This window comes from Leuresthes tenuis, unplaced genomic scaffold (assembly GCF_036924035.1).
Source record: "Leuresthes tenuis unplaced genomic scaffold, fLeuTen1.0.hap1 SCAF_17, whole genome shotgun sequence".
NCBI lineage: Eukaryota > Metazoa > Chordata > Actinopteri > Atheriniformes > Atherinopsidae > Leuresthes > Leuresthes tenuis.
Genome location: NW_027325371.1, coordinates 7496470 through 7517114, shown reverse-complemented (window position 1 = coordinate 7517114; position 20645 = coordinate 7496470). Strand labels below are relative to the sequence as shown.

The 20645-nt window shown below is 42.0% G+C and overlaps 1 protein-coding gene across 3 annotated transcripts; it reads left to right on the top strand.

The window, feature by feature from the left end:
• Positions 1-1570: 1570 nt before the first annotated feature.
• cdk12 (cyclin dependent kinase 12) lies at positions 1571-19138 on the top strand. 3 transcript variants are annotated; one of them, XR_011908055.1, is made up of 15 exons: positions 1571-3506; positions 4078-4755; positions 5321-5500; positions 5597-5736; positions 5840-6010; positions 8120-8309; positions 10748-10804; positions 11091-11192; positions 11881-11958; positions 12787-12903; positions 12993-13124; positions 13336-13559; positions 13780-14202; positions 15657-16200; positions 19045-19138. XR_011908055.1 is itself a non-coding variant. In XM_072369424.1 (14 exons), the coding sequence occupies exons 1-14, from the start codon at positions 2332-2334 to the stop codon at positions 16073-16075; spliced, it is 4074 nt and encodes a 1357-aa protein (XP_072225525.1). In that variant the 5' UTR covers positions 1571-2331; the 3' UTR covers positions 16076-17256. The 3 variants fall into 3 exon arrangements, 2 of the variants coding, with proteins under 2 accessions (XP_072225525.1, XP_072225524.1); XM_072369424.1 differs by lacking the exon at positions 19045-19138 and having other exon boundaries at positions 13336-13547; positions 15657-17256; XM_072369423.1 differs by lacking the exon at positions 19045-19138 and having other exon boundaries at positions 15657-17256.
• Positions 19139-20645: the final 1507 nt, after the last annotated feature.

The following is a 20645-nucleotide window of genomic DNA, read 5'->3' as shown; positions in this document are numbered from 1 at the left end:
CACAAAAATATACTTTTTAAAATCACAGAATCAATAGTACATGAAAAATAATCATGCTGTGTTTGATGTCAAACACTTATTGCCAAGGATATGTTAAGAAACAAAGTGGCACAGATGACCAAGACACCATGACATGACCGATTTTCCTTCAGGATTAAAAGTTGTTTGTTTTTTTATCTTATCTTATCTTATCTTATGACACAAGAAAAAGGAAAAACAAATCAAACACAAACCATAGAGATACAGTTTGTGGTTGTTTCCTGTCTCTAGCTGTTCAGCATACCTGAAAATGTGTTCATGTTCTCTGATTTATTTGAAAGTTCATGTATTATGATTGATTACTTTTGGTGTCACATTTTGGTCATTTCAGTTGTGTTGTCTTCATTTGGTCACTTTGCATCTCAAAGTGGTAATTATGTCTCCTTTATGGTCATCTTATGTTCCATTTTGATACTCTGTGATCACTTATCTTACTGTGTGTCTTATTTTGGTAATTTCATATTCTTTTGTACCTTTTCTATGTATCCAGTTTTTTGTTTTCACATTTTTTGTCTGTTTGGGGTCATTTTACATCTCTTTATTTTATACATTTCTGTTTATATGTCTTTTTCTGTCACGTCACGGGGGGGGGGTTTGGTTGTCCTCTTTTTCTTTAAGTAATGCTAAGTCTAATCTTTTTAGAGTTGTTACACCAACATTTGTTATAGTAATGCTTAATCTGACTTTCTCGTTTTCTATCTTACAAACCTGTCTTATTTTTGATACCAACAAAATGTATCAGTTTACAATATAACCAAATGTTTGTGCAAAAACAAAAAGCAGGCATGTACATTACTGGAATAACCATACACAACACCATTGACATTCCATGTAAAACAGAAAAATACTTTATCAAACACAACATCACAAAATTCCCATATGTTTATGAGGAAAATAAAACAGCTCAAGTCTGTTCTCACACAAAAAGGAGCAAACAGTTTTCTTTCATAAGAGCTGTTCAGTCTCTTCCAACACAAGGATTATTATTTAACTTAGTTAAGATCATTAAGTTTTAAGTTTCTTTGAGAGAGCTTTGCAGTGGATACAGTATGAGGAATATAAATTAAACAAACAAAATTGGAACGACACAAGAAGGCTTTGGGAATAAATTTTGATATAAGCCAAAAGGCTCAAAGTTGGACTGGACTTTAGTACTTACTTACTTACTTATTAGTGATACATATTTTTAAATTTTCGGACTCTCGGGTCTTTGGTGCATTTTGCTTATTGATTATCAGGCCTTGCATATTAGTTTTATTATGGCTTACTGCGATTTTAAAACAAAAAAAACCCACCATAAGCTGTTAATAAATACATGTGCCTTTTTTTTTTTTTAATTGTCATGGCGAAATCTTACCAAACCTGACAGTTAAAAAACAAAACTTGAGCATTTTGTAACAAATCCTAACATTTCTACGTCGCCTGGCGCCATCGTAGGTACAGTGGGCGGGTTCTTTCTGGCGATAGGAAGTTGCTAGGATACGCAATAGATTGACAGTGCTCCGCCTTCCGGTACATTCGCTGTGCGCAGAAGTTGCTAGTCACAGGAGCCACAATGGCGTTTGTAGTCTCCTTAAGATAGGGCCGTGGATAATATTAAATCCACCAGCATCGCCCTAAATATAGGCCTGGGTGATTTCCAGAGCCATTGATAATAAACTGGAACATCTACTGCACACGAAAATACTATGATTTCTTATCAATATTGAGTTTCTAGTGGATAAAACTTACATTAAAGGGAACATGTAAACAGCACCAACCGGGTCAAGTTTTCATTTTGTTCGAGAAACGAGCGTCTTTTATTGAGGCGTTTGCTTGTTTCTGAAAGCTAAGACCGTAATTCTGTGGAATAAAAACACCTTTACTTAACTTGGCACCGGACAAGGACAGCTTTCACAAAGGGACTTTTTTCTTTTTTACGAGTCTGCTCGCTAGCTGCCGAGCATTAGCTAGCCGAGCTAGCTACGTTGAGACGGAGACGACACCACAATGCTCCAATGTGTGGTTTGGACCCTTTTCCCTCACTGACAGATTCAAAGTACAAACTTTGCAACACTGGAAAACCAACTTGGCTTGTTTCCTGCTTCGACAAACTAAGCTGGCGAGCTAATGGAATGAATTGGCGCTAAGGAGGACTGGACGTGAGCGGCCTTAAGTGTTTATTTTGGGTATTTTCTTATCCTGTTTCTGCTTAGTAACACTTGTTTGACATTGGGAGTTTCTACTGTTTTTCCGTGAATGAATTGCCTTGATCGCCGAGGCCCAGTTGCAGTACAGGCACCGGTGTAAGGTATGCCTGGGTCGGACCGAAACCATGGGACCAAGAGGAAGCTGGATTCTAGCAGCGGTGTTTTACACCAGACCCAAGGCCCGACTCATACCTCTACGGGAGACATGACGAGCAAAGACGGTAAGGTGCAGTTAAAATCTTCAATGTCCTCATCATCAAAACGCAAGCGGCATAAATCAACCAAACAAAATCGGGAATCCTCGGCGGCACCGGGACCCGATGATTATACCCTCGGAGATACGGCGCCTCCTGGTGTCAATACGGTGAAGCCTCTGGTGGAATACGATGATATCAGCTCCGACTCGGACACTTTCTCGGACCCTCCGTCCTCTAGGCCCTCTGAGAGGGGGGGTGGGGAACGATTGGATCCCTCACCACACTACGACAGGGACGATATTGACAGAGAAGTTGACAACAGAGAGAATAGGGGGCACAAACACTCCCGAAAAAAGTCGAAGGACCCTAATAAAGTTAGAGACTCTGGGAATGGCGAGCTTGGGTGCAAGAAAAAGAGCAGCAAAGACCGTGAGAAGGGGAGCTTTGTGAAGAGCAAGGAGAAGACTACTCCATCAGGCTCCACATCCAAACGCCAGCTCCAGCCAGAGGGCGACAACAAACGCGGGGAGCTGATGCTCTCTCCCCAGGTGCATCCTACAGCCAGTGTAGGTAGCACTACTTCGTCCACATCTTCATCTCGCAGCAAGGAGAGCAGTCGCTCAGGGAAGTCTCGCAAAGACAGGCAACAGCGTAGAGAGGGCCGTGGGGAGGGAAGCCGCAGCTCCTCCCAGAGAAGCAGGACTGATAGGACCCACCGTAAATCCTCCAAGAGCCATAAGTCAAGCCCCAAGGGCAAGTCCTCAAACAGGGGAAGCCCTCGCCGAAAGGGCACCAGTTCTGCTTTGTCACCCAGTCCCAGAAGAGGGGCAGGCAGTGAAAGTCCACTGGGCAGTAGCTACGGACAGCAAGGAGATGACAGCTACCCCAGGCGGAGGATGACCCAACAGAGCCCCAGTCCCTACAGGGATACGTCTCGCCGCAGCAGGCAAAGATCAGACAGCCCGTATGGCAGCAGACACAGGTCCTCCAGCTTTGAGAGGGACAGCAGCCCTTATTCCAGGAGGCGCTCCATCAGCCCATATGGGACACGAAGGTCCTCCAGCACCAGCCCCATGTCTCGGTGAGTACATCCTGAAAAACTCGTTGGACTACATGTGCTTAGGATTTGGAAAAGCTTATACCTGCATTAGCCACATGTTGATAAAGGAAGAGACTATTATGGTTGTTCTTTGCAGCAGGTGATCAATTAGTCCATTTTTTTATTTACTGCATTGTAAGTTTTAATTCAGGTGGACCTGTTGAACATCTATACTCTGCACACTGTAAAAAAATAGATATTTTTGATGATTTCTCAGTCAGTTTCATTAATTTGTGATTAAAAGCAGTCAGCATTGTTTTATGGATGCATTTTTTGCATCATTGGTTACAATTTTTGTCTGGGATATAACTTCACATCATTCAGACAATTAACATATGATTTTTGACATCAAGTTTCTGAGCTAATACCTATTCAACAGTTTGATTATCTAAATCTATTGCGTTCCAGATTTAAAGGCTCATCTAGTTTAAGTCCTTCATGATATAATCAAGAACTGTTATATTTTATCATCAGAGAATTACTTTTAAGACTTAACCTTTAAACTTGTGTTGCATTTTTTTGACATGTTCAAAAATGTTTTTGCTTTATTTAGACGATCAGGCCGCTCCAGAAGTCGCACCCCACTGCACTACTCTTCATCTCGCCGATCTTCCTCTCGATCCCGCAGTAAGAGGCATACCTCCTCCAGTGGTGTGGGGGTAAGCTCCCACAGCAGCCGACCAGCTAGCCGCTCCCCTCCCTCCCGTCTGCCTCTCAACTCCAGTTTGGGAGCAGAGCTTAGCCGCAGGAAAAAGGAACGGCAGGCTGCTGAAGCGGCTGCCCGTGCCAATACCACTGGTAATGCATCGCCTCTTCCACCAGCTCGCAAAGTTGCAAGCTCCACATCCTCTCGACCTGCTAAAGCTGAGGCTCCACAGCAAGAAAGAGACTCAACAGCAGCAGTAGAAACTCAGCCTCCAACAACTGCACAGTTACTTCCTGATGCTCCAAATGCTGAAGATCAAGCACCTCTGCCTTCATCCACTTCTCCTGCACCACCCCCTCCTGAGCCCTCCCCTCCTGGAGCACCCTGTCCAACCATGCAAATGCCACCACTGCCACCTCCTCAGGCAGAAACAACCATTCAGCCTCCAGCTCATCCCACTTCCCAGGCCAGATCGCCAGCTTTGGTTCCTACACGCAGCCCCATCCGCCAGACTCCACTCCACAAGACGTCGACTTTACCCCCCCTGCCTTTACCGCCTCTACTGCTGGGAAATGCTCAGGACAGGTCAGGAGTCCCCCAGCTCTCAAACTGACTGTATTTGCACCACACTTCAATACACAATTTTAGATATTAAAACCTGTAACAAGTAAATGCTGTTTTATTTATTAGGTAGTAGTTAATTAGAACTGTCTGCACATTTTTATACAAAAGCAATTCACTTCGTTTTAGTTTGTAGTTAAAAAAAAAAAAAAAACTCATGAAAAAGACTTGAATTACTGGAATACTGCCAATAAAAATAAATTGGTTGTATTTCCATGTTACATACTGAGAAAAATAATCAAATATGATCTTTTTATGTTCTATGAATGTCCTTATGGACTAAAATATTGATCAGGGATTAGAGGACATCTGATACATTTTTACCTGAGAAGCAGCACATCATTTGAAGACACTGACACCGATCGTAGATACTTATGTAAGCTCCTTTTCATTTAAACTTAAGGGATCACATGATACTCTACACTACTGTCAGAGTTATTCATCTTGGCGATACGTGGTTCATCTTTGTATTTACATCCTTTAACACTCTTAAAGCACTTGTCTGAAAGCATTTGTTTTGCTCTGTCAGTCCAAAGAAGTCCACCCCACCTCAGAGGTCATCAAGAAAGGAGAAAGAAGTTCGCAACCGGCCGTCTCTTATTGATCTTCCTCTACCCCCCACCCTGCCTGGAGCTGACTCTTCACCTCCGCAGTCGCCTGTTCGTCAGCCTCCTCCAATGCCCCAAGCAGCCCTTAAGAAGAGACCAAAGTCAGATTACTTTTTTACTCTCCCAGTTAGTGTCCTTTTTTTTTTTTTCAAACCCACATCAAGTCTTAATTTTGTTTTCTCATTTATGCTTTCCAGGATTTGTTGCCCACGATATGGTGAGCGCAAACATAACCTGAGTGACTGGGGAAAACGCTGTGTAGATAAATTTGACATAATTGGCATCATCGGGGAAGGCACCTATGGCCAGGTATACAAGGCAAAGGACAAAGACACTGGTAAGCAGAAATGGTTCTGAGGTCGGTCACTATGCTGTGAAACTCTGTGTCTTATATGAAAAATGTAGAGCTCAGATCATTCTGTGTTCTCCATCCTCGTTAGGTGAACTGGTTGCTTTGAAGAAAGTACGTTTGGACAATGAAAAGGAGGGTTTCCCCATCACGGCCATCAGAGAGATCAAAATCCTACGGCAGTTAAAACACCGCAGTGTTGTCAACATGAAGGAAATAGTCACTGACAAGCAGGATGCACTTGACTTCAAAAAGGATAAAGGTAAGATTGAAGAAATAATTGTAAACCCATGTGACACAAAAAGCTCCGCTGCTGTTGGTCTGAAACAGTCATTCAGTCGGTCTCGTTATCAATAGCACATTGAGAATGATTCCAACAGCTGCCAACATTTAAACAACCAACTTTGACCGCATTGATGGTTGGATTCAGCATGTCTGAGAGCAGGGACAACATGAATGTTCATTTACCGTAATCATTGTTCTTTTGCAGTTGGCTCAGGGCTACCAGCACGTGATAAATTCTAAAATGAAACCAGTTAAAGATGGGTTTCTGCGCACAGTCATGAAAGAGGTGCAACTATGGGGCAGCATTTTTAATTCATTTATTTTTAGGCAGAACTTCTAAAAAGAGATAATTGGTAAACTTTGTCAATTGCCCAAAAATATGGATTGTGGAGGAGCAGAAGGTTTTGGATCGAGGCCAGTAAAAATGCTGACTGAGGTCCTGTGAATACCAAAGGCAGCAAATTCAAAATCACAGAATTACATAGAAAACCTAAATATTGTGTATCTAAGGATTTGCCTGCATGCAGATTTTTCTTTGTAAAAACACCCAATGAAATTCTTTGTGTTATAGCTCAGTCACTTTGAAATGTTTCTGCTAGCTTAGCTTGGGACAGAGGCGGAAACTGATAACATTGTTAGCTTTGACTGTGCCATTTATTTCCATTTACATAAGCAACCTGCTATCGTGGACTGCTTTGAAATTTCCCTTTACTTTGTATCGTTACAATAACATAATCCTAAGTCAAGTATGTGGAGAAAGTGAGATCCTGACAGTTACTGACTGAGCGGTTTGAGGTCATTTCTGCTGAATATGGCAGGTTACAAAGTAAAACTGGTTGTGAACATTGAAACTAACATTACTACTAAGCTGCTGCTGTTGTCAAATAAGAAGAGCAGAAACACAATTAAAGTTGAAAAATAAACTTTAAGAGACATTCTCAGCTAACTTTTCAATCTCGAAGCTCTTATTGAGTCGGCAACAATTTACAAGCAAAGAATGTCCGTTTACTAAAGAAGTTAATCATTCTGATCCTGTGACTGTCGCCTGCTCTGCTGGATGTGCATGTGTCTACTTACGTTTGGGAAATGTCCTGCTTTGGTTTTCTTTAAATAATCACGACTTGTTTCATTGAGGAAAAAAAAATGAAATTATTCTGATGTTTACAACTTCAGTCTGAACTAGAAGAATTTTTAAACATTACAGAATCCTCCAAACAAAAACTTCTTATGGATAATTGGCAAAGAAACAATGAGACCAAGCTTTTGGGTGCTTAACACATCATTTCTTATGCAGGTTACTGCAGCTGTTTTTCAACCTTGGTTTCTTAACTTATATTTACTTGACTGAAACTGACACTGGGTAAACTATATATTTCACCACAGAGCTTTGGCTACCTACCTGCAGTAATGAAGCAATCCCTCCGTATCTTTGCCCCACGATGTTCCTTTTGATTTATGTGTTTAGCCTTCACTTTACAGCTGCTCTGTCTCCTCCCATCGGTGCCTTCTTTCACACAGAAAATGAACTGCTGTACGAGAACATGGACATTTGTGTAGTTATTCATAACCATTGATAGCCATGCATCCTTACCCATTAGTTGCTCTTGTTGCAGGTTTAAATTTGTGAGTGAATTTTATTAATTTATGGAAAATTCTAGTTTTACACACACAGTTCTACAAATATTTCTGTAAACAAATATAAGGCAGTATAAGAAAATATTGATAACATAAAAGTTTAATGAAATTAAATAACCTGTAATAAGAAATCAAGATAAATAAGGTAAGAAGGGAGAAAAAAAAGAAGAAAACCCCCAAATTAGGCCTGATAAATGTGCAACTCTTGGTTTGATTAACTGACAGTGGATGAGGTTGCTGTGGTTACAGTTTAAAAAGTTGTATCATTTAGTAATGATTGTACCATAGCTGGTAGTGCAGTTGTGACACAGTCTTCAGTTTTGAAGATATTTGAATCCAGGTTAAACTTTCCTGCAGAAAAAGAAAAACATCTCATCCAACCTTCTCATCCACACGCAAACCTCCAGACCTGTCACGCATACTTGTTTTTAAGTCTTACTTCTGCTCGCAGGTGCCTTTTACTTGGTGTTTGAATACATGGACCATGACCTGATGGGCCTGCTAGAGTCAGGCCTGGTCCAGTTCTCCCATGAGCACATCCGTAGCTTCATGCGCCAGCTGATGGAAGGTCTGGACTACTGCCATAAGAACAACTTCCTGCACAGGGACATCAAATGCTCCAACATACTGCTCAACAACAGGTAAGAAGCAGAAAACCTCTTGAGTGAGATACACCACCTGGTCCAAAGAAAGGAACACACTTCTGATATTTTGTTGGACCATCTTTAGCTTTGACTGCTGCACACCTTTTCCACGGTATAATTTCAGTAAGCTTATGCAAAGTCGTACCTTTTATTTCCATCCTGAGTTGCTGTCATCATTTTACGAGCGTCTTGTATTGATAATGCGAGAGTTGGAGAGAATTCTCCTCCAGCGCATACCACAGATTCTCATTCGGGTTGAGGTTTGAAAAAAGGAAACACATTTATTGATGGAACAACCTGGTCGTTCACTCTATTTAGATTCAGCTTACCTTTTTTGGGAACATAACATTGCTGAAGCCAACTGAAGCAACACCAAATGACAACACTGCAGTCAGCAGGCATGATTGGTGCAGCACTTCTTCTTCAGCTCTTTCTACTCTGGAACAGATTAAATCTGGACTGATCAAACCTCACAGACCTTTTTCCAGAGGCCAATCTTTATGTCCCCTTGCAAATTGAAGCAAACCTCTCTTTAAAGAGAAAGTGGTTTTCTTCAGGTTACACAGCTGTTTTGACCAAATACCTGGTGTTCTCTTTACATTGTGTTCCCTTACTTTCACTGTTAAACATTGGTGTCAGTTCTGTCGACTTTTCTTCGATTGAGTTAATAATCTCCAAACATGAACATTCAAGATTTTCTTTGGCTACATTTCTTCGTGAACCATGAAGGTTCACTTCTATCCTTCATGGTTTCAGTAATGCGTTGGACAGTTCTTCACCCAATTTTAGTTGTTTGAGCAACCTCTTTAGCATTTATTTTGCTTGATGCAGACCAGTAATTTCATCCATCAGAAACCGACTAACAACTTTTACATGACCACAGGACGTGTCTCTGGAGAAGGTTTTTAAGGAATGAGATGCTAGCATCAGCTAGGATTGAGTAACTCGTAACCGGATGAAATAAGTTAATCACTGCAGCACTTAGAAAATGGGAGGCTCCTGCCTATAAGCGTAGTTAGATCAAAGCTTTCTCTTTGACCAGGCTGTGTGTGTTGACACTTGTGGTTTATTTGCAGTGACAAAGATTGCAGGCGAATTTAGCTGCATCACCTTTGTCTTTGAGGGAGCGCAGCAAGTTTCCCGTACATTTGTGCATTTAGTCTACAATCCATACAGGAGGCATGGAAAAAATGTAGCTAGACTAGCTGCTAAGTGTGGGCATGAATCCCGAAGCACCTTCATGCAGAACTTCTTTTTTTCTCTCGCAGTGTAACTACTTGGTTCCTTTAAAGCAAAGTATTTGTAACAATCTAACAGAATTCGAACAAACATCCTCCTGTTTATGCAATGAGAATTATAATCACATTCACTGCTCGTATTTAGAACACATGAGGAAATATCAGCCAATCATCTGTGACAAAGTGTGCAGTTACAGTGACATATTCTGGCTGATACAGCTATCTTACCTGCTTTCTTAAATTATTCCATGAAAAATATCTCAAAGATCAGACATTGGACCTTGCACAACATATCGCAAAAGCTCTCCTTCTCAGACTGAATACAGACCCAAATCGGTGGCAGTGCAAGTTTCGATGGTTCGTTATTCTCTTCACTCTTTTCGAGTTGGGATGAAGCTTTGACAATACCTATTTGAGGTATAGCCGGGTGTTTTTCCTGTGTCCAAAATGCCTCCACGTGCTCGTTCTTAATACAGAGGGCGCCGGTTGGATTTCTAACTCGGTCATCTGTATAGAAAAGGGACTTTTTTGACATTTGTAATTCGTTTCAGGATGATCCATGTCCGCATTTCAAAGTGTCTTAGATCAAACTATTTTTGCCACCCTTACTGCTAACACTAAGCCTTTAATAAAACATACATATGTTTGATTTGTGAGGCCAATTTAGAGCCTGCAAAAGTTAATGCAAGGTTTATCTGATGGAGCAAATCAATGTTTTACCAGCCCCTGGAGCAGCCTCGCTGGTAATACTGGTGCTGCACATCAAGTCGTTGTCCAGCAGTCGAACCAAATGACTGTATTCTTTACTTTGCTTTTCATGAAAGGGTTTAGGAACGAGAAGGTCATGTCTGAGACATTTTTCGTTAATGTTTGCATACATGGTGTCAGACAACTCTTAAAAGGTGCAAAAAATGCAGAAAATCAAACTTTTCATGACAACAAGAACTTTGGAGTTGGTGTGATAATAACTGACATGGTATTTATTTGTGGACATCCAACAGTAGTGGACAGCAATTTCAGACTTGTTGTCAGCGACCTGTACCATGCATCTGTTTTTAATAGCTATTAGAACTAGAACATTTGCACCAAATAACTGATAAGAATGAGACAAAACGGATATATTTTGAAACGGAGTTTGAAATGGTGCTTGATGGTATCGCTCCTGATTTAGATGTTTGTGTCTGTGATTCTTTGCAGAGGTCAGATCAAGCTGGCCGACTTTGGTTTGGCTCGACTTTATAATTCAGAGGAAAGGTAAGACAAGTGTTTTTGTAACGATATGAAAAATATCCGAGCATTTTCTCTCTTTGAGTCTGTTTTTAGTTATTACAACAGATTTTATCTTATGAGTAAACGCTTCAGTGCTAACTGAATGTTTGTTTAAACATAATAATCCGCCCATTAGTTTTTAAATACAGGGAGTCTCCAGTAGATGGACCTCTGTCTTAGTAGCTGAAATGTTTCCGTTTGGACACATGAGGGCATAGATGGTGTATGAAGGTGTATCACCTCTGTTTTCTTGTTCTTTCCTTGCCACCAGTCGTCCGTACACTAACAAAGTAATCACACTATGGTACCGCCCTCCTGAACTTCTTCTGGGGGAGGAGAGGTATTCTCCAGCCATTGACGTTTGGAGTTGTGGGTGAGTCTAAAACTGCCACCGTGTCACATCTGTCCATTCATTCACACCTCAGTTCTTGTTTCACATAAGTTCTTATCTGCTTTTTTTCCCCTGACCAAAGCAACCTGTCAGTCGGGTTATTATAAGCTGAGGAAAAAGTTGATAAATCATGTGCATGTTTTCCTTTTAAAGAGTTTACTTTTCACCTATCATGATAAACTATACCAAAATATATACCGTAGTTCATATGTTTAGTGATGGTTGTTTATTTATTTTATGAAACCGTCACTAGAAAAGTAACAGGCGTTTTGAAAGTCTTTTCTGCTTTTTCTGAAGTTTTTAAAGTCAAATCCGGGTGTTCTTTGGTGACCAAATTCAGCGAAGTCAGACATGAGAGTTTTTCTGCTTTACTTTTATTTAATAAGCGGTGTTAACAAATGTAGCTTTTTCCATCGTGTCACATAGATCTTTTTCTTAACAGTGTGTACGAAAAGATTAATTCTGAACCTGTGCACATAGCTGTGCAACTTCATGAAACGTGCAGATCATCATCTGCTTTATCTGCCTTTAAAATCTTGTGCCAAACATGTTGGAAGTTTACACCTTTTTTAGAAAGTGTAGAATTTATTAAATACATTTAAGATGTTCTTTAAAATAGTCTTTGTTTTTTAAACATTGTTGCATTTATCCATTGGTTTTCATGGTTCAGGTGTATTCTTGGAGAGCTCTTCACCAAGAAGCCCATCTTCCAGGCTAACCAGGAACTGTTACAACTGGAGCTCATCAGGTAGGCTGCCCTTTCCACACAAACCAATCATTTACTGGCATGCACAGATCATAAAGAGCTAAACGTTAATGCACAGAGATTTTCTTATGCAAAGAAAATCCGATTGCACTTTGTAGATGGTCCCTGTATTCTTCTGTATTAGGATATAGAGACCACTGTTCTTTGCTCAGCCAGCTGGATGGCTTATCTTGAGTTTAGTGTTATAGTTCACTACAGTTATAGGGAGGTGTTGTGTTGTGTTTTGTTATTTTGCATAGGTTTTTGAATCTGTAAGGCAGTTCCAGGGGTTTATCTTTTACATTGAATAACCAAAACATCAGAACAGAGTCCAAACTTTCTGTCTCCTTAATTCAAAGCCCACAACACATTAGCTTGTTTATCGCTGGAATTACAGCTGTGTTTATGTGATGGGGGTGATTAAATGTGTTAGTCTGACCGAAACCAGACTTTTAGAATGTTTGTGAACATGTTCGTCCAACCAAAATCAAGCTATGCCATTTGGGTTTGAATCACTCCTGTATACACACACTCAACAGAACTCAAATGGGTCTAGGTGTTCTGTTCATATGCTTTATAGTTCCCTCTGTGTGCATCTTTTTGTAAAACCTCTGATGTCTAAGTGTATATTAATGCAGGTGAATTCCCAATAAAGCTGCTCTCGTTCACATATTTTTATGTTTCTGTTGTCCGATGACTTAAATGTATCAGAAACTATGACTGAAAATCAGTCCATCGCTCGTGTTTGTAGAGCATTTCCAGACAGCCACTCTCCTCAAATCCTTCATTTCCCTGATGATCCTAGGTGCTTAACCCTGTTCTTTCTTTCAGCCGTCTGTGTGGGAGTCCCTGTCCTGCAGCCTGGCCGGATGTCATAAAACTTCCCCTCTTCAACACCATGAAACCCAAGAAACAGTACAGGCGGCGACTAAGAGAGGAGTTTGCCTTGTATGTAGTCCTACAGCCCTTTACCGAAGTCGCTGTGATCCAACGTTTATCTGGTCCTGCAGGTACAATATCTGTCCCTTTCTGCACAGTTTGCCTACTCCTGCCTTGGACCTGCTGGATCGGATGCTGACCCTGGACCCTGCCCGCCGCTGCACATCGGAGCAGGCTCTCTTCAGTGACTTCCTATGTGACATAGAGCCCAGCAAGATGCCACCACCAGAGTCAGTGGCTAAAAGGCCTCATAATTTATATCATATTTTAGTATTGAATACAAGAAGAAAAGTGTTCTCATATTAATTGAAATGTGTTATCAGAAGGACAGCTGTGTTACAAGTAGATCAGATCTCAGTCTTCTGAATGTTGCTGTTCTGTTTAATCGAATAAGGATCATTTCTTCATTTATTTTTACCTGCCTGCCCATTCTGTTTCCAGTCTTCCTCACCATCAGGACTGCCACGAGCTGTGGAGTAAAAAGAGAAGGCGCGCACGTCAGAGTGGGCTGCCTGAGGATGTGCCTGTGTCCAAAGTGCCCCGTAAAGATGCGACTGGGACATCTACCGGAGAGAATAGTCGACCTCAAAATAGCCCAGCCGGAGCCCCACCTCCCCCCCCTGGAAAACCGCCCTCCACAGCCAACTTGGAGAGTGAGTTGCCAGGTAATGGATACCTCTCACAAGTATTCAGGAGTAAACTTATTGTTAGATCCAAAGCAAGGAACATGTTACACTGTGTAACAGTGATAAACCACATAAATTGTGTTCATTCCATTTTTGTTTCAGTATTTTCCTATTTTTTAGTGTTAATTGAGACATTTAGAAAGTATTAATATCTCTTTTCATCGTTTCACTGTCGGTTGCATGAATTGTGTGTGTTTAGGTCTGGGAACAGCTGCAGAGCAACTGAATCAAAACGAGTTGGCTGTGCTGCTGAACCTCCTCCAGGGACAGACTGACCTCAGCCTCCCGCAGGTGGCCCAGGTCCTCAATCTCTCCAATCCAGAGACTCTCAGTCAGTTGTTGTCTGCCCTTAATGAGGCGTCTGACCACCAGGGGGCTCCAGAGGACCATGCTCAGCCTGCTGCCGTGTCCCAGCCTCCAGAGCCGCCTCCTGAACCTCAGGAGCCCTCACCCACATCTGGAGACCCACCGCTCAGCCAAGAAGACCAGGCCAATCTGCTGGCTCTCATTTTGGGGCAAATCATTAAACCGCAAACCGGGGAGCAAGGCGATGAAAGCAATGGCGTTCAGTCAGAGGATGCGCTTACGCGCAGTTCATCCGCTTCTGCTACTGATTGCAAGGGCAAGTCTGGGTTTAGTATTTAGAGGGTGAAGGACAAGGATGCCAGGGTCAGCTGGAAATCATAAGAGTGTGGAGAGCAGAGCAAAGCTGACTGAGTTTTAGTTCCTAAGATTCTTATAAACTTTATCAAATTAATTAGATTTTAGACTACCTGATGAAATTTACAATAAAAATAACTAATAATCCAAATGAATGAGGCTATAAGATCTGTCATACCCGACACATATTCACCATCTGCCCCTCTCGGTACCTGTTGTATTAAAAAATGTAAAACAAAAAGCATTGGCTGTCATGTGACCCTGGTAGACAGGTAAACGTTTGGCGCACGTGGACGTCACTGGTGAATCACTGGTGTACTTAATAAACCAGATGACAGTACAGTGTTCTTCATTGGAGGGAAAAGAGGTTCACACTGTCCCCCTCACGTTTCCCCGCACTGGTTTCTTTCTCAGTCTTTGTTTCCGACCCATTTCCACATGTTCTTCTTCCCCTTTTCATTTTCATTATAAAGGAGGTGTCATGGATTTTTCAGCGAAAGAGATGTTGCTTTAAACGGTCTGTAATGTCAGCCTTTTTATGAAGAAAGTCTAATAAATTATCAAGTGAAAATAAATGTTTTGAATCTGTAGATGTCACCATGCATGTGTTTCCTTTAACTTTGGTTTCTCACATTTTTTTTTTTCATTTCACTCTGAGGCAGGTATTGGTATCAATGTTAATTAGCTGAACAACTCTTCTGCTGACGCTGTCGCCGTTACAGTCCTGGTTTATTCACCTTTCAGCACTGAAAGTCACAGCCTCAGACCACCTGGCAAGGCACCGTTATGGGGGAGCACAAAAAGCCACTGGGTGAAGTCTTGCCCTGCCCTTTATCAGTTTTTAATATGAAGAATCCCTCTACTACCTTCCTCTCCATCCACATTTACACGCTCTGATATCTCTCACTTCCTTTATTTCTCCCTTAAGTTGGTTGTTTGGGGGGGGGCGTGTACTACATGTGTTGTACATGCATTAATACCTTTTTTTGGCAGCAAATGTAGTGTTTCATTATGTTTAATAAACATAAATGAATGGCTAGTTGCTTGGTGAAAAAACATGGTTTTATTATTCAACCCTCCAATAGATTTTTCTTGAATAGTTGAAGGTTTTTTGTGAGGACAGAAATAAAACTGTTACAGGGTTTTTGATGATATTTTGATGCTTTAAAGCGGGGTTCCTGCAGTGAGTCACTAACAAATGTTTGCAAAGATTCGAACGTGAGAGATCTTGATGTGACCGTGCACTTAGAGTGCTGTGCTCTCCCTCTTGTGGTGAAGGCAGGAAGTCAACATTGTGTAACTCCGTGTCAGGCTCGTTTGCTTTCTGTGAATGCAGGTTAGCTGTAAGTTAAAGACGTTTTGAAGTTCATTTTTCTTTTATGCCTAATTCTCTGCTCTTCTCTCTGGCACCTTTAGATGGTTTAGTGTCAAAACGGAAACAACCTGTGGCCAACCAGGTACCTCCACCTGGTGAACAGCGTCCACCCTCTCCACCTGGGCCGCCTCCGTCTGCTGCTCCTCTGGAGAACTCCCAGCAGGCTGGGTCAGAAGCCCAGCCCAGCCAGGACATCAGCCCTGCTGTTGCGGCCGCCTTGCTGCAGCTCATCTCTCAGCAGGACCCTGAAGCTGGGTCCTCGAAGCAAAGCAAAGACTCTTCCCCAGCGGTGGATGCTCCAGTGCAAGCACAGCCTCCTCCACCCTGGGTTGCAGACTCTCCACCTAAACCTTCAGCTGCAGCTGAAGCTCCAGCAGGACTGGTGACTGCTGCACCAACCACTGCAGCACAGTTCCCGAAGGACCAGGACCTCCGGTTTTCCCACGGAGCTGCCCGCTGACCCCCAGTCCACTGATGAGGTAAACTTCGGCATCGTGGAACAGCTCCAGTAATCCTGGCCTGAAGGAAAGGCAGCTGGAGAATGCAGAGAGACACACAGAAAGTGACTTACTGGACCAGCAGCAGGTAGATGAAACACAGATTTTGAAAATGAATGTCTAAATGGAGGAGATATAGTTTTTGTTCTTGAGGTAATGTCATGAACATTTGAGCCATCTGAACAAGGTGTCGTGTTGTTTTGACCCGGAGGTCGGTCTGTCTGTCCTAAGCAGTGAAATAAGGGACACTTGCCACCTGTAAATCTTTCCTCGACGCTGAAGAGTCTGGAATTGAATGAAATGTAGCTTTTGAATCGAGTGCTATGCAGTCGACACTCGATTTTGAAAGCAGCTGTGATCTCTCCTTTTCCCCCAGATGAATGAATGATCATGTCCACTGCAGTGCCCACTTCTAACAACATTATCAGTGTTTTGGAAAATGAAGTTTCATGTTAAACCTTTCTTGCTAGCTCCACTGTTTTCAGCCTTATGTGATCATTGTGAAGCCAGTGACCCCTGAGTGATCGCGGCATTGTGGGGAAGTGTGGGTCAAGTTTCTGCTTTGGATGGCGCTTGTACACGTTTAGACCCTCTTTTTTATTTTATTTTTTTTATTTAACGCAAAGGCTATTCAAGCTTTTGCTACTCTGATACTGTAACTCTGCCTCCATGCAACATACCTTTGTGTTGTAACAACCCTGTAGTTCTCGTGTTCCAGTCTCAAAAATGGACGAAACCACCCACATTACGACGGACTGCTCCATAACACACATGCTGTTCTGCTGGTAGAAGATTAAAGCTATAAACGTACACGCACAGAATTGTCTGGCTTTCCCCGGTGGGCCCTCAAAGCTTCATCTAATTTCTCTGGCCCTCACCTCCCTGACAACTTTTGCAACAAAAGTTCTTTTTTTTTTTTTTTTTGGCGCAGTTATTTTCTACATAAATAAAGTTATAACACACTTTAAAAAAAAGAAAAAAGTAATGGTCAGTCATTCTGTTTTCTTTGGGGTTTTTTTTGCTTTGGAGAAAGAAAAAAAAAAGGGAGGAAAATAGTTTCATGTGTCTGTTAAAAAAAACAAAACAAAACATTTTGTAATGTGTTTTCTTGGTTGAGTTTATTAAAGGAAGTTATGCGACCAGCCGAATTGTTTCTCCTGCCGTTTCTGGATGTTTCTATGCAAAGCAGCCACTAGATGGTAGGCATTGATTCAAGCTGCAGCAGCGCCGTCGACAGTAAGTCCATCCGGTCAGGTCTTCACAAAGAAGCTGACAACTGCAGCGTGGCCTGGGTCCTGCTTTGGACCACCAGGGTCTTTATTTTATTCTTTATTGCTCGTATGATCTGTTGGTTAACTGTTATTTAACAAGCTGATTATTAAGCTAATCACACTCTAAGAAAAGAGGGTCATTGATCATACAAAGACTCAAGTTAAAAGAACTGGAAAATGCACAAAAAAAGATGAAAATAAATGAAACAGGAGCTGCGTAGTTACATCTGAAAAAATGGAAATATTTCAGGGAGTGATTTGCTGTCTATTTATTGAATCTTTTTTGGCATCCAGAGTTCTTAATTATTCATCAAGGCGATTTATGTTTTATGAATTTGGCCAACAATTGTAGTAATCTGTAATAGTAACAGATGCAGTCATGTTCCCACTATCAAGGCTGACGCCAGTCTGCATCCATGCACAAACGGCCCAAACAGAACCTAAAGGTTTCAGGATTTAAATGATTAGACATGATTTGCAAGCAACTGCAGACCTAATTCATATTTTCCTATTAATTACCAAAAATGTGGTGTAGTTTTATCCCAGTCGGAGTAACATCTGCATCGATTGATGCTATCTGTGCATAAATCCTGTTTTTATGATGATTCTTTCACTACTTGGGTTGATCTCTTTATGAAGAACCTGACAGGCAGACAAGGATCATAAACTAGATTGGCAAAAACAGAAGCCTGCTAGGTTCTGGCTTTGTGTGTGTGCACAGCCTCGCACGTGTGTGTGCTGGATGGGCTTCACGCATACCCTGACCACTTCCTCGCTTGGCAGGCTTACAGAGCCGCTTACCCCTCTGGCCCAGCGAGCAGCTGAGCCCTCTGGGTGTGGGATCCTTTCAGAGTGGAGGCAATGGGAGGCTCACCTGCCCTCTAGCACAAGCCCAGTGTAAATGAGATGAGACGGTGCTGCGTGCGTGCGTTCTGTCTGATGCCTCTGCCCATCGGGACTTCAAATAATAGTGAATGTGCCCGCAGGGAGTTTCCACTGGAGAAGTTGTGGGCATTGCCAGTGCCAAGTCACAGAGACCAGATGAATAAATCAGGACTGAGGAGTGATGAGAGGGAGGCGCATGAGGCTGCGCCATCAATCAGAACAGCACCTTATGGGGGATGCCCATAAAAGTGCCATGCTGCCAGTCTGAAGCGCATACTCGCCACGGCAGAGACGGCATTCAAAATGGAGCCTCCATTTTGGATGCCGCCACTCCACTGTCAGCTGCAGTGATTTTGGTGGATTTCCAGACAAATAGTGAATTGACTGACAGTCAGTTTCAGCCACTTCAAGCCAAACTGTTTTAATGATTCATTTCTTTTTCTTCTATCACTGCTTGGTTGAGTTTTCTCTGTCCCTGTGCAAACTGATTTTCAGGGAATAAATTCTGAATCTATTCTCAGTCTTTGGTCCTCTGTCAGATCAGGTGACCTTGAAAGTCACGTCTTGTTGGGCCCCACATGACACTTCAGGATTTGTATCCTTCTTATTTGCACAGCAGTGAGACAAAATGCCATTTTGCCACTTTTTCCAGCAGTTCTTTTGTTTATAATCTCTCTTGAGTCTTCAGAATTGTTCTCGCCACAGAGAGCAATGTTGTCTTTAAAAAGCCTGACTCATCAGTTAGTCTTAACCTGTGCTACACTTTAATTTGTCAGCAAAATCAGGATGAAGAGTGAAAGGAGGAGACGAGAATGATGGACGAGCAAAGGCAGCAACCACTGCACCACTTTTGAGGTACGGCGCAAGAAATTTGATTATTTCATTTTTAGGATTTAAAAAACCTTTAAATCAATCCAACACAGAAGGATGCTTCGCACCTTTGCTTGGATGAGCCCTTTGGTTGCCATGTTGGGGAGCTTTTGGAGTGGAGAAGCTACTGAACCGAACTGTTTATTCTGAACACTTCATAAATTCAGACACTTACTTGTTTTATTAACTCTTACTTGCTAACGTGATACTTGTTCAAACTTGTTCTTAAATAGGATCAGTGAAGGCGTCTTAACTAACTCCGTAGAACGAGTGATAAATCCTTGCACTAAATATTGTGTGCAGTGATGAGAACAACTATGAAGTGTAGCATCTGTGTGTGTGTGATTATTTGGTTGTGCGATGTAAATTCGAGCTGTTGTTGCCTCCCTGAGCAATTCGCTGGTTTGATGACTGAGGCTGTTTGATCAGTGTGGAAACTCAATGAGGGGAAGCAGAGGCTCCCACAGTTAACAAAAAGAGCTTTTCTTGCTTGATATTGACACTTTTTCCACCCTTTCAATTGAACCACTTGCAAAGACAAATAATTTAATGGAACTTGGGCAAAAAGTGCTGTCTTCATCAGTTTTTTTTTTGTCTTCTTCCAAACAAAATTTATTGTCAGCAATTTCGTTTATGACTACATCTTTATTTATGCGATTTTTCAAAAATTGATTGACTTTCCCAGCAGTGATCTATGCTTTACTGCTGCAACAGCATGCTTTATAGATGCCATAACACCATCCCCATTTCGTCTCAGTTTATAGTTTTCTGGGAAACTGCTGTCACACACTCTAGTTATTTCTCCACTGCTCAACAGCAGTGAAACCCACTGAAGAGATCTGGAGGATTTGGGTTGGACAGAGTAAAGTCACTGCTGCCAGGTCATGAAAATGTAATCACCTTCTCCTCTTTGGTGTTGAGTCCACATCAGCTTAAGTATTTGCTTTTATCTGCACCATTAGTATTCAGTAATATGAAAAAGAAACTGACATGAGGATGATGCTGACTTTTTAAAAAATCTTTCTCTGACCTCTTTTCAGTTATCTCCACCTTAGCCAAAGACACGTCATCCTCTCTGCATGATGCTGCACTTCTGCAAACCAAAGTATTTTCTCAAGGTCTCTCCATCTCATTAACAATTCATTTCAAGTAGCTCGATCAGCACGGCAACATCATTGTCTCCCTCTGTTTGTATGCGTCGATGCTGCCGCTTTAAGGGCAGGGGGGCTGCTGGGAAAGCAGTAAGAGAGGGTGAAAAAGAAGGAAGAGGAGGGGGGTAGGGGGTGTGTGTCGGGGGGTGGTGGTGGTTGTGAAGCGTGGGGACGGGCCCTGCAGGACCATTTGTGCTGAAGCTCATTTGCGCAGCGACACTTAATTGGCTACAACAATTAATTAATGTGTTGGAAAGTTGGCACAAAAAGTTCATTTAAGAGGGTTTTAATAAGCAATTAGAGGAAAGCAGCAAAGAGGGGGAATTACTGGAGAGGAAAGAGAAAAGCAGAGATGG